Source organism: Dipodomys merriami, unplaced genomic scaffold, assembly GCF_024711535.1.
Source record: "Dipodomys merriami isolate MVZ:Mamm:240054 unplaced genomic scaffold, mDipMer1.0.p SCAF_392, whole genome shotgun sequence".
In the NCBI taxonomy this organism is placed as follows: Eukaryota; Metazoa; Chordata; class Mammalia; order Rodentia; family Heteromyidae; genus Dipodomys; species Dipodomys merriami.
This window is the reverse complement of record NW_027205515.1, coordinates 493932-506251: the sequence shown is the minus strand read 5'-3', so window position 1 is coordinate 506251 and position 12320 is coordinate 493932. Positions and strand designations below refer to the sequence as shown.

General features: G+C 52.8%; 1 protein-coding gene across 1 annotated transcript; it reads left to right on the top strand.

The window, feature by feature from the left end:
* The first annotated feature begins 2938 nt into the window (after nucleotides 1–2938).
* Nes (nestin) lies at nucleotides 2939–12320 on the top strand. The gene is made up of 4 exons (XM_069990201.1): nucleotides 2939–3793; nucleotides 4718–4842; nucleotides 6852–6925; nucleotides 7638–12320. Exons 1-4 carry the CDS (start codon nucleotides 3011–3013, stop codon nucleotides 11885–11887), a joined length of 5232 nt encoding a protein of 1743 aa, XP_069846302.1. The 5' UTR covers nucleotides 2939–3010; the 3' UTR covers nucleotides 11888–12320.

Below are 12320 nucleotides of genomic sequence, written 5' to 3'. Positions count from 1 at the left end.
CCCTGGGTTCGATTCCTCAGCACCACATAAGCAAAAGGAAAAAAAAAGCCGGAAGTGGCACTGTGGCTCAAGTGGTAGAGTGCTAGCCTTGAGCTGAAGAGCTGAGGGACAGCGCCCAGGCCCAGAGTTCAGGCCCCATGACCGGACCTACCCCCCTCCCCCCCCCAAAAAAAAAGTCAAAGGAAAGCTAGACACTGGTGGCTCACCTCTATAATCCTAGCTGCTCAGGAGGCTGAGGTCTAAGGATTGTGATTTGAAGCCAGCCTGGTCAGGAAAGTCTGTGAGACTTTTATCTCCAATTAGTGACCAAAAAGTCAGAAGTGGAAATGTGACTTACATAACAGAGAACTAGCTTTGAGCAGGAAAGGTCAGAGACAGTGTCCAAGCCCTGAGTTTAAAGCCCCAGGACTGGCATGTATATGTATACTCTCTCATTCTCTCTCTGTGTCTCTCTCTCTGTCTCTCTGTCTCTGTCTCTCTGTCTCTGTCTCTGTCTCTGTCTCTGTCTCTGTCTCTCTCTCTCTTTCTTTCTCTCTCTCTCTCTCTTTCTTTCTCTCTCTCTCTCTCTCTCTCTCTCTCTCTCTCTCTCTCTCTCTCTTTCTCTCTCTCTCTCTCTCTCTCACACACACACACATCAGAGCCATTCTCTGTCTGAGACAGCATACAAAACCTCTCCCTGGCCATCTCTCTGATGCCTTCATATAGTAAGTTTTCAATGAAACTTATAACACTACATTGCATTTAATGAGCAGAATCCTTTCCCCAAAGATCTCCTCTGTCTCATTACTCCAAGGCTTCCTCCCCTAGCCTACTTCTCTTTTACTCTACACATTCCAAATCCCACCCAGCTCAGGGACTGCCCCTCTCCAGAAAGCCTTCCCAAATACTTCTACCCTCCAGGAGCTCTCTGCTTCCTGACATATAGGAGCTTCAAATTTTTAAAAATTAATTCAGGTTATGCAAGTAAGATGTTAGGCAAGCACTCTACAAAGGAGCTATACCCCCAGCTCTTGGTTTTTTGAGATTAGGGTCTCACTATGTAGCCTAAGCTAACCTCCAATTCCCCTCCATTCTCCTGCTACAGTCTCTAAAGTGCTGGGATTACAGGTACACAACACCACAGAGGGTTTAGAACAAGATTGGGGCCTGGGAGTGTGGCTTAGTGGTGGAGAGCTTGCCTAGCATGCTTGAAGCCCTGGATTTGATTCTTCCAAACCACAAAAACAGAACAAGCTGGAAGTGGCACTGTGGCTCAAGTGGTAGAGTACAAACGTTGAGCAAAAGGAGCTCAGGCCCTGAGTTCAGTCACCCCCCCTCAAAAAAAAAGAAAGAAAAGAAAGTACAAGAACAAGATTTGGTGCATCACAAAGTGTAATAAATTTGGAGCTTTTCTTTTCTTTTGTCAGTCATGGGGCTTAAACTCGGCCAGGGCGCTGTCCCTGAGCTCTTTTGCTGAAGGCTACAACTCTACCACTTTGAGCCACAGCTCCATTTCCAGTTTTCTGGTGGTTAATGGGAGATAAGAGTATCACAGACTTTTCTGCCTGGGCAGACTTTAAATCATGATCCTCAGAGCTAGGATTACAGGCATGAGCCCACTCAGTTTGACTTAGGATAAGAGCTTGACTCTTAGGATAGCTTCTTCCAGACTTGTATAAACCAGCAGGGTGCGCCCTCTGCTCAAACATTCCCCACATAAGACAGGATGTAGCAAACTTCTCCAGAGAGCTAGAGAACTTCCTAAAGCAAGGATAGACTCTGACTGAGTAGGTGCGTTCAAAAATAGCAAGGATTGGGCTGGGAAGGTGGCTCCCTGGAGAGTGCTTGCCTTGCATGCATGAGGCCCTGGGTTTGAGTCCTCAGTATCACATAAGGAGAAAAAGCTGGAGGTGGCACTGTGGCTCAAGTGATAGAGCTCTAGCCTTGAGCTGAAGAGCTGAGGGACAGAGCCTAGGCCCAGAGTTCAGGCCCCATGACCAACAACAACAAAAAAAGCAAACAATAGTAAGGATAAAGGTGAAGTGGAGAAAATGTTCTCAAGCTTAGGCCATCCCTTCCCACCATCCCTTTTTCCCAATTGAGGCAGAGGCAATAGGGTGTTTGTACAGCTTGGATACTTATACATAAGGAATCAGGTATTTGTTCTTCCTATTTCCAGGCAGTGTCTCTCCTTCCAGGGTGCACATTCGCTCTGCAAAGCTCAGGACCCTGTCCATCCTCCCAGCAGCCCCTCATTATCACATTTTATGGATGAGAATCTCTCTCTCTCTCTCTCTCTCTCTCTCTCTCTCTCTCTCTCTCTCTCTCTCTCTCTCTCTCTCTCTGCTTGGACTGGGGCTTGAATTCACAGGCTGGGTATTCCCCTTAGCTTTTTCCACTCAAGGCTAGCGCTCCACCACTTGAGCCACAACTCCACTTCGGCTTTTTGCCGAAAGTCTCAGGAACTCTCCTCCCTAGGCTGGCTTCAGAGGGTGATCATCAGATCTCAGCCTCTTGTGTAGTAGCTATGATTACAGGCATGAGCCACCAGCGCCTGGCAAGAGACCGAGTTTTAATTCAGGAAGTGGTAGCTTTCTTGGGTGTGCTGAGTAATGGTGACTCTCATCCCCTCTAAGGGCCCAGTTCTGTACCTCATCCTGGATGCGGGGAGGAGGAGGGGTAAGAGGGGAAAGGATGCTGGCCCTCACAGCCTCCTCCCCCCAAAGCCGAAACCATTGTATAGGATTCCCCAGGGTCTGGCTGGTCTTGTGGTTCCACCCCCAGGCATCCCGAGTGCTGGGACCACAGCGGCTGCGGGTTGGGCCGAGCGCTAAGGGGTTAAAGCGCGGGCCCCGCCCCTGGCCCGCCGGGCTGGCGGGAGTATGAATAGCGGCGCCGGCTGTGCCGACTCCAGTCGCTGGGCTGCTCCCGCCGCTCCTTGCCATTGTCCCCTGCAGGTCTTCTCTTAGTCCTCAAAGTTCCGAGGGCCCGTGCGCGTCGGTCTACGCTCGGTGCGGGGCTGGCGAGCAGGATGGAGGGCTGCATGGGGGAGGAATCGTTCCAGATGTGGGAGCTCAATCGACGCCTGGAGGCCTACCTGGGCCGGGTCAAGGCGCTGGAGGAGCAGAATGAGCTGCTCAGCGCGGAGCTCGCGGGTCTGCGCGCACAGTCCGCCGATGCTTCTTGGCGAGCCCGTGCCGACGACGAGCTGGCGGCGCTGCGGGGCCTGGTGGACCAGCGCTGGCGGGAGAAGCACGCGGCAGAGGTGGCGCGCGACAACCTGGCGGAGGAGCTGGAGGGCGTGGCGGGCCGGTGCCAGCAGGTGCGGCTGACCCGGGAGCGGATCGCCGAGGAGGCTGCCCGCCACCGGCGTGCGGTGGAGACCGAGAAATGCGCCCAAGGCTGGCTGAGCAGCCAGGCTGCGGAGTTGGAGCGCGAGCTGGAGGCTCTGCGCGCCGCGCACGAGGAGGAGCGCGCCAGCCTCAACGCCCAGGCCTCCTGTGCCCCCCGCGGCCCCGCGCCGCCCCGCGGTCCCCCGGCCCCCGCACCCGAGGTGGAGGAGTTGGCCAGGCGGCTGGGGGAGGCGTGGCGCGGGGCCGTGCGCGGCTACCAGGAGCGCGTGGCGCACATGGAGACGTCGCTGGGCCAGTCCCGCGAGCGGCTGGGTCAAGCGGTGCAGGGCGCCCGGGAGAGTCGCCTAGAGCTACAGCAGCTCCAGGCGGAGCGCGGCGGACTCCAGGAGCGCAGGGCGGCGTTGGAACAGAGGTTGGAGAGTCGCTGGCAGGAGCGGCTGCAGGCCACTGAAAAGTTTCAGGTGAGGAGGTCTCTGATCTTGCTAAGACCTGGTTCTAGGACATCCCTAAAAGACTTCTGGGAAAGCAGTGGAAGCAAGGGGTGGCTGCTGATTCAGGCAGTCACAGACTCCACTCGAGGCTAGGAAAAGCAGCCCACACGCTCTGGATAGCGCCCTCCTCCCACGATGCTCCCTACCCCCACCCTGTGTGTCTCCCTAGGCTGTAGCCCCTCAGAAAGTGGCCAGCACTTCCTCCGTCAGCCCTGAGGACATAGCCAGGTAGAATGGCCAAGGCTTAGCCCTCCTCCCCTCAGAAGAGCAAGGGGGCCCTGGATGAGTGGCCTCCAGCCCCCTCTCCCATAACATGGCTTCTCAAGCTCCCTGGAGAACATTCCAGAGGCCTGGGGCAGCTGTTCCTCTTCACACTGCACAGATATGACCAACAGCTGAGAAAACAACTTCTTGCCTGGGCCAGACAAGGTGGCTCTGGTCTAGCCATAGCCACCTCCCCACTCCTCTCAGAGGGAAGATTCCAGAATATGTGGGAAGTGGGGAGGAGGGGCTGTGCAGAGCAGGAGGCAGGGATGGGATCCAGGATTGCAGGCCTCTTGGTAGATCATTTTTCCTTCTGCTTCCACTTTCCTCCTTCTCTGTAACTCATCTCCTCTCTCCCTTCACATCCTGCTTCCTGTGGGAGCCAAATGAATTCTTAAGAACATGTGCTACCATTTAATCCGTGGCCTCTAGGGGACCCTGGCTTGGGAGAGGGTTGTGGATACCGCTCTACATGCATCTGGGGGGAACCCAGTAGGGGCTCCCTGGGTGGAGGTGGGGGAGGCTAGGACGTGCTCTACAGAGAAATCCGTCAGGGTGCCAAACAGAAAGGACGATCTAGGCCAGGAGGTACCTCAGTACACCACTGACTGTCTCTGGCTTGCTCCACAGCTGGCCGTGGAGGCTCTGGAACAGGAGAAGCAGGGCCTACAGAGCCAGATTGCTCAGGTCTTGGAAGGTCGGCAGCAGCTGGCACACCTTAAGATGTCCCTCAGCTTAGAGGTGGCTACATACAGGTATGGGCTGATGCAGATTCACTTATGCTCACACATGCAAGTCAGAGACTCCTTTGCTGAAGGGAACTGGGGACTCAGCTTGGTTACCCCTGGGTTCTGTGACTATAAGCTGTTAAATTCCCCACCCAGAATATGTCCCCCCCCCCAGCCCATCTGTTTCCCCCTTGGTTTTAGAACTAGACATTCTTGTGCCAGGAGACCTTGAAGAAAAAAAAAGATGATGTTGCTGAGTGGGGAGAAGGTTGAATGGGGGGCAGGGAAATCTATATTCAGACTCTTCTCCTCAGCGGCTAGAAATCCACAGCCTCTGTGTACTTCCACTGGTCAGCCTTGTATAGGGGTAAGAGCTAGACCAGGAGACTTCCTGGTCCCCTTGTAGCTCAAGTATTATGGGGTCTGATTCCTCTCAAGCCCCAGTGCTGTTGGCCCTGCCCAGCTCACTGGCCACCTTCCCCCATTTCACTAGGAAAGGCTGAGAGGGGCTGTTGCTTTTTTTTTTTTTTTTTTTTTTGCCAGTCGTGGGGCCTGAACTCTGGGCCTGGGCACTGTCCCTCAGCTCTTCAGCTCAAGGCTAGTGCTCTACCACTTGAGCCACAGCGCCACTTCCAGCTTTTTTCTGCTTATGTGGTGCTGAGGAATCGAACCCAGGGCCTCATGCATGCAAGGCAAGCACTCTACCACTGAGACACCTTCCCAGCCCCTGGGGCTGCTGCTTTTTATTGGCATTATGACCTCTGAGGATATCTGTTTTGGGAAATGAGACTGGCTGGCTAGTGATCCAGAGATGGAGCCTGAGGAAGGGGCTTCATGACTTGTGTGTGTGAACCAGGCTACAAGGCAGGGGCTAGGGTTGGACAAATTATTAAGACCAGATCTCCCCAGAATCTATTGGCAGAAATCATAAAGATGGCCAGGCACCAGTGGCTCACACTTGTAATCCTAGCTGAGATCTGAGGATCATGGTTCAAATCTAGCTGAGGCAAGAAAGTTCATGAGACTTATCTCTAAGTAACCTGAAGTAGAACTCTGGCTTAAAGTGGTTGAGCACTAGCTCCAGCAGAAAAGCTAGGGAACAGAACCCAGGCCTTGATTTCAAGCCTCATGACCAACAAACAAAGGAAAAAGAAAAAAAGAAAAGGCAGTGATGCTAGGACTGGAGGGAGTCAGGGCCCAAAGGGCCAGCGAATAGCTAGCCAGGGTGGGGAAGAGAAAGGCTTTCTCTCCACAGAGGACAGAGCACTGAGGGCAGGTACTGCCAGAGGAGGACAGAAGTAAGAATACAGCAGTGCCAGCCAGGCCCAGAAGTCATCAGAGGAGTAGAGAAGATCATCAGAATAGCTTGTTAAATTGACTGGTCTTCCTCCAATCAGCTCCACAGGGTAGGAGTTTGGTCCCAAAGATCTCTGTACCCTAAAGGGGCTTTGAGATCCCCAAATGAAGGAGGGCTTTGACCCTAGTCCAAACACTGAGAGGAAGGGTCTGCGCAGGCCCTGAGGAATGTAACTAGGGTTTTGAGGCATGAAAAGGATTTGAAGAGAGGGAGCTGAATTCATTTGCTTTTGTCTGTCACCAGCTCTGGGGCCCAGGGGTGGAGGGGGGCTCCATCCCATGGGAACTGCCTGAGAATTCCCACTTCCTCTGAGAAGCCCCCTTCTCAGACCCTCCAGATGGTAGTGTGGACAAAGGCAGCCATTAGCATAAGAATTGGCCCCCCACCCTGAGGATGAGGTCATTGGCCTGGGATGGGGAGGAGGAGCGTAGTCTGAGTGATCTTTGGGTGAGCAGCGGCACTGTGTCTGACTGTGGGAATCTGCTTGTATGACTGTGAGGCCCTCTGTGTGTGTGACTTTGTTTGATGTCTGTGGGTATGTGTAACCATGTGACTTCACCCCACATGGGGCAAATTTTGTGTGATAAGGTTCAATATGAAGAGGGGGTCTGTAGTACAGGGGAGCAATCTGAGACAGGGCAGGCAGAAGGCTGACCCAGCTTTGCTTCCCAACCTCCAGGACTCTGCTGGAGGCTGAGAACTCACGGCTGCAGACACCTGGCAGTGGTTCCAAGACTTCCCTTGGCTTCCAGGGTAAGAAGAGGGGCTAACTTTTCTTTGTTCTTTTTTTTGGGGGGTGAGGTGGGGCTTGAACTCAGGGCCTGAGTTCTTTTGCTCAAGGCTAACACTCCAGCACTTTGACCACAGTGTTATTTCAGTTCAGGTGGTTAATTAGAAATCAGAATCTCATAGACTTTCCTGCCTGGGCTGGCTTTGAACTGCAATCGTCAGATCTCACTCTCCTAAGTAGCAAGAGCCATGAGCACCTAGCTTCCTTTGTTCTTTTTACCAGGGGCAGACTTTTTGTGACATACCAATCTAAGTCTTTTTTTTTTTTTCTGTATGTGCATGTTCTGGTATTGGAGCGGAACTCAGGACCAGGGCATTCTCCCTTAGTTTATTTGCTCAAGGCTGGTGCTCTACCACGTGAACCACAGTTCCCCTTCCAGCTTTTTGGTGGTTGTTTGGAGATAAGAAGCTTACAAACTTTCCTACTCAGTCTGGCTTTGAACCATCATCTTCAGATCTCAGCTTCCTGTGTAGCTAGAATTACAGACGTGAGCCACCGGCCCCTATAACTCCTAACTCCTTGGCCCCAACAGCACTGAGCATGCTCTCAGCCCAGCCAGCATCCTGTGCTAAGGGCAGCCTCCTGGTATACTCTTGCCACTGGCAAGGACTGCCCTATGGCTCCCCAAAGAACCAAAACATACTGATGCTGTTTCTTCCCCCTCTGCCTTTCTAGACCCCAAGCTGGAGCTGCATTTCTCTGGGACCCCAGAGGGTCGGCGTCTGGGACCTTTTCTCCCTGTCCTCAGCCCAACTCCTCTCCCTTCACCCTTGCCCAATAGCCTTGAGACACCTGTGCCAGCCTTTCTGAAGAGCCAGGAATTCCTTCAGACCCATACCCCTACTCCCACTCTAGCCAGCACCCCCATCCCAACCACACCTAAAGCTCCCTGTCCTGCTACCAATGCAGAGATCAGAGCCCAGGATGCCCCCCTTTCCCTGCTCCAGCCACAGGATGTGAGGCAGCAGGCTCCAGAGTCCCTATGGGCTGAAGCCAAAGCAACTTTCCCTGACAGCATCCTCCCAGGACCAGAGGAGCCTGGAGGCGAGCAGCAAGGGGTTAGTGCAGGCCAGTCCCCTGAGGATCAGGCCTCCTCAGTCCAACTCCTCAGTTCTGACTACCCCAAATTAGAGGCTAATGATGGAGAACCCAGTGAGACTAAAGGATCTAGTATATTCCCAGAAGATAAAGGGCAAGTCTGGGGGCTGGTAGAGAAAGAAGTAGACACAGAGTTCAAAGCAGTGAGTAGTTTACAGCAGGAAACACAGCAAGAGGAAGGAGAGTTGGACATGAAGGAAATTCAGGACTTCCACGGTCTTTTTGAAAAAGAAACTGCAAAGGTTCTGCAAGAGGAGATTCAAGAGCCACCAGTGTGTTTGGAAAACCAGAGCCATAAGACACTAGAGAAAGGGAATCCTGAGTATCTGAGGTCTTTAGAAGAAGAGAACTTAGAAGTAACAAAAAGTACAGAAAAAGAAAATCAAGAGTTATTAAAGTCTTTAGAAGGAAAGGATGTGGAGGAAGAGAGACCTCTAGATAAGGACATGCAAACATTGGAATCCTTAGAAACGGAGAACCAAGAATTAATGATGTCTCCTGAAGACAACATAGAGAGACATTTATCTCTAGGAAAGGATCAGGAATTAGTAAGGGCTCTAGAAGAGGAGAACTTAGAGTTATTGAGAGCTCTTGAAAAAGAGAGCCAGCAGTCACTGAGATCTCAAGAAAGAGAGGACCAGGAGACATGGAGATCTGTAGTCAAAGAGAATCAGGAGTTCCTGACACCTCCTGAAGATGAGAATCAAGAGATCCTTAGACCTGTGGAGGAAGAGAATCAGGAGCCACTGAAGTCACGAGAAGAAGAGGACCAGGAGATTGTAAGATCTCCAGAAAAAGAGAATCAAGAGCCACTGAGGTTACTAGAAGAGGACCAGAGACCTCTCAAAAAAAATCAAGAGCCATTGAGGTTTGTAGAGGACCAGGGACCTCCAGTAAAAGAAAATCAAGAGTCACTGAGATCTGTAGAAGAAGAGGACCAAAGAACTGTGAGCCCTCTAGAAAAAGAGAACCTGGAACCACTGATGACTCCAGAAGAAGACCAGAAGATTATGAACCCTCTGGAAAAAAAGAACCAGGAGCCATCAGAGTCTCCAGAAGAGGACCAGAAGATTGTGAGCTCTCTAGAAAAAGAGAACCAGGAGTCATTGAAATCTTCAGAAGAAGAGGACCAGAGAATTGGGAGCCCTTTTGAAATAGAGAACCAGAAGCCACTGAGGTCTCCAGAAGAAGAGGACCAGAAGATAGTGAGTTTTCTTGAAAAAGAGAACCAGGAGCCTCAAGAAGAAGAAGAAGAGCAAGAAATGCTGAGATCTCTTGACCAAGATACTCAACAGCCACTGAGTGTTCTAGGAGAAGACCAGATGACATTTAGACCACCAGAGAAGGAAAATCCAGAGCCACTGAAATCTCTTGGAAAAGAACAGGAGGTAGATTGGTCTCTTGAAAAAGAGAATCAAGAGTTATTCAAGTCACTGGAAAAAGAGAGTATAGAAGTTGTGAGATCTTTTGAAACAGAGAACCTAGAACCACTGAAGACTGCCAGAGATGAGGACCTGGAAATACTAAAATCTCTAGAAACCCAAGAACCACTGGGGGCTGTAGAAGAAATTAATAAGGAGACAATGAAAGCTCTAGAAAAGGACATTCAAGATACCCTGGGGTCTGTGGGTGAAAATCAAGAGACACTGAGACCCCCAGAAAAGGAAAATAAAAAACCAGTGAGCTCTCTGGAAGAGCAGAACCTAGAGACATCTCTAGAAGTGGCAGAGAAGGAAAGTCAAAGGGATCTGGGAGAGGAAGAGATGGGCGAGAAGCAACAGTCACTCAGTTCTCTGGAAGAGGCGGGACAGGAGCTACCTCAGTCTACAAATCAGCCCAGGTGGGAGGATTTGGAGATGGAGGACCAAGCCCTTGCTCAGGCACTCCTGGCTGAGAGGGCTGGAGTAGGAAATGAGGATGAGGTAGAACTGGATCTGGGGGAACAGGATGGAAAAAAGGAGGTTGCACAGCAGGGACAGCCACAGCTGAACATCACAGGGGAGAGCTGGGATTCTGGGAGTTTAGAACCCAAAGAGCAGAGGGTCCCAGCAGAGGGAGCCAATGGAATGGGAGGCAACGAGGGCCTCCAAGGTCAACCAGAGTATGTGGCGACTTCCCAGGGAAAACCAGAAGCAATAGAGCCCCTATTGGAAGCTGAAGATGTGGCCATAGAACATGACCAAGTCCCCCTAGAGGTGACCTTGGAGTCAGAGACAGTCAGGGGTGAGTCTGTCAAAGTAGGAGCTGAGGTAGGACTGGAGCCAGAGGTCACTGAGGTTGGGCTGGAGGACCTAGAGCACCTGCCTAGAGAGGAGATGAGTCAGCCACTTATGGGAGAGGAAAGTTTGGAGACAGAGAGTGCTCAGGGCCTGGAAGGTCCTAGAAAGGACCTAGAGAAGGCAGATGATCTGGAGGTAGAATCCACTGATCTGCCCAGGACCAGCAGAGACCCCCTGGAGCCTTCCAAGGGTTTAGAGGAGACAGTGCCTGCAGACCCTTGGGTAGCAGAGCCATTCCAGGCTGAGACCCCAGCCCATGGCGGAAGTGATGCTCCTCCACCCACGTCCCCAGGGACAGAAGATGAGGGGGCACAACCAGCGCTGGGGCTTTCCCGTCCCGGGCCCTCAGAACACGGGCCACCTAGTCCAATCCCAGAAGATGTTCCAGGGTGCCAGCTCCAGACTGAGGGATGCCAAGAGGCTGCCTGGGGTAAAGAAGGTAGAGCTGAAGCCCTGGGAAAGGAGGAGGGTACCCCGGAGGAGTTTGGTCCTCAGGGGGTCCCTGAAGAAGGTCTCCAGGAAGAAGAGGAGGAGAGCAAAGAAGAGAGTGAGGCTGATGAGCTCGGGGAAACCCTTCCAGACTCCACACCCCTGGGTCTCTACCTCAGCTCCCCTGTCTCCCCTGGATGGAGCTTGGCTGGCGAGCAGAGGCCCTCCCCTCAAGGGGAGGCTGGGAAGGAAAGCTGGGACTCAGATGTCCTAGCCTCCAAGGGTGTGGGAGCTCCACTCTCAGAAGAGGAGGAAGAGGAAGAGGAGGAGGGTGGGGAAGAACCAGGCCCTGACTCTGACCTGTCAGAAGAATTTGAGGACCTAGGGGCTGAGGTTTCTCATCTTGCTGGGATCCCCAGGGAGGTGGCAGAACCTCTGGGCCAGGCATCCCAGCTGCTAGATCATGCAGACTGGCATCAGGATGGGGAGTCAGATGGGTTTGCAGATGAGGAAGAAAGTGGGGAGGAAGGAGAGGAAGAAGAAGAGGAGAGGACAGAGCCAGAGTCCCGAAGGTGGGGACAAGGTTCCTCTGTGGGCAGTCTCCAGGCCCTGGGTAGTTCTCCAAGAGACTTCCTGGAGCCCGAGGCGGTGGGTGTCAGTGTCCCCTGGGATGATGGCTTGAGGGGCACTGTGGCCGATGCTCCTGTGACTGCCCTGGAGACTGAGTCCCAGGAGAGTGGTGAGCCTTCTGGTTTAGAGGAGGAGTCTGACCCTGTTCCCTTGGAAAGAGAGGTCAAAGTATCTAGTCCTTTGGAGACTCCTAGAGAGGTGGAGGACATGGGCCCTGGGGAAGGGGACATCTTCAGTAATGGTCAGGAACCCAACTTGGAGGAGTCAGAACACGTGAATGGAATGGTGGTGAATGGACTGGAACAGTCCAAGGAAGTAGGACCTGGGACACAGGGGACCCCAGATGGGGACCAAGAGCTCCCCCTACAGGAAGGGGAAGCCCAGAAGACACCTTGGGTAGGGACTCCCGTACACCTGGCCCCAGGCAGGTTCCTGAAATTCGCGCCAAGGGAAGTAGAGGGAGATTCCTGGTCTTCAGAAGAAGACTAGAGAAAGCTCCTGGGTCAGACAGGACAAGGTGGGGCACCCCCCACACCCCTCCCTGCTCAAGGGCAGCACGCCTAACTTAGGATGTTTTGATCTGTGGTTTCTAAGAAAGAAGTCTGGCTGGCTAGGCTAAAATGGAATGACAAACCAGCCCTGTCCACCGTTAGAGGCTCAGGCCTTGCCAGGGAGACATACTGCTCACACCATCCCAAAGGCTTAAGTCAGACAAACCCCTGTAGTACTAGGTCCTCTTTCCTCTCCCCATCAGCTGGAAAAGGCTCCAAAGGGAGACACTGCAACCTTTGGTTATGGGACTCCCCGGCTCTGCCCTCACAGGGGTGTGACCTGGCCAAGTGTGCCAGTGACCTGTCTGGTCCCTCGTCCCTGCCCTGTCTAGCTCATCCCTGCTTGAATAAAGTCGGGCTTCCACCTGCAA

What these genes read in the sequence shown, in the direction of transcription:
- Nes (XM_069990201.1), top strand. Translation starts at nt 3,011, where the DNA reads ATGGAGGGCTGCATGGGGGAGGAATCGTTCCAGATGTGGGAGCTCAAT. An exon ending in AGGCCACTGAAAAGTTTCAG is followed by an intron (nt 3,794 to 4,717) that starts GTGAGGAGGTCT and finishes CTTGCTCCACAG; the next exon opens with CTGGCCGTGGAGGCTCTGGA. An exon ending in GACTTCCCTTGGCTTCCAGG is followed by an intron (nt 6,926 to 7,637) that starts GTAAGAAGAGGG and finishes CTGCCTTTCTAG; the next exon opens with ACCCCAAGCTGGAGCTGCAT.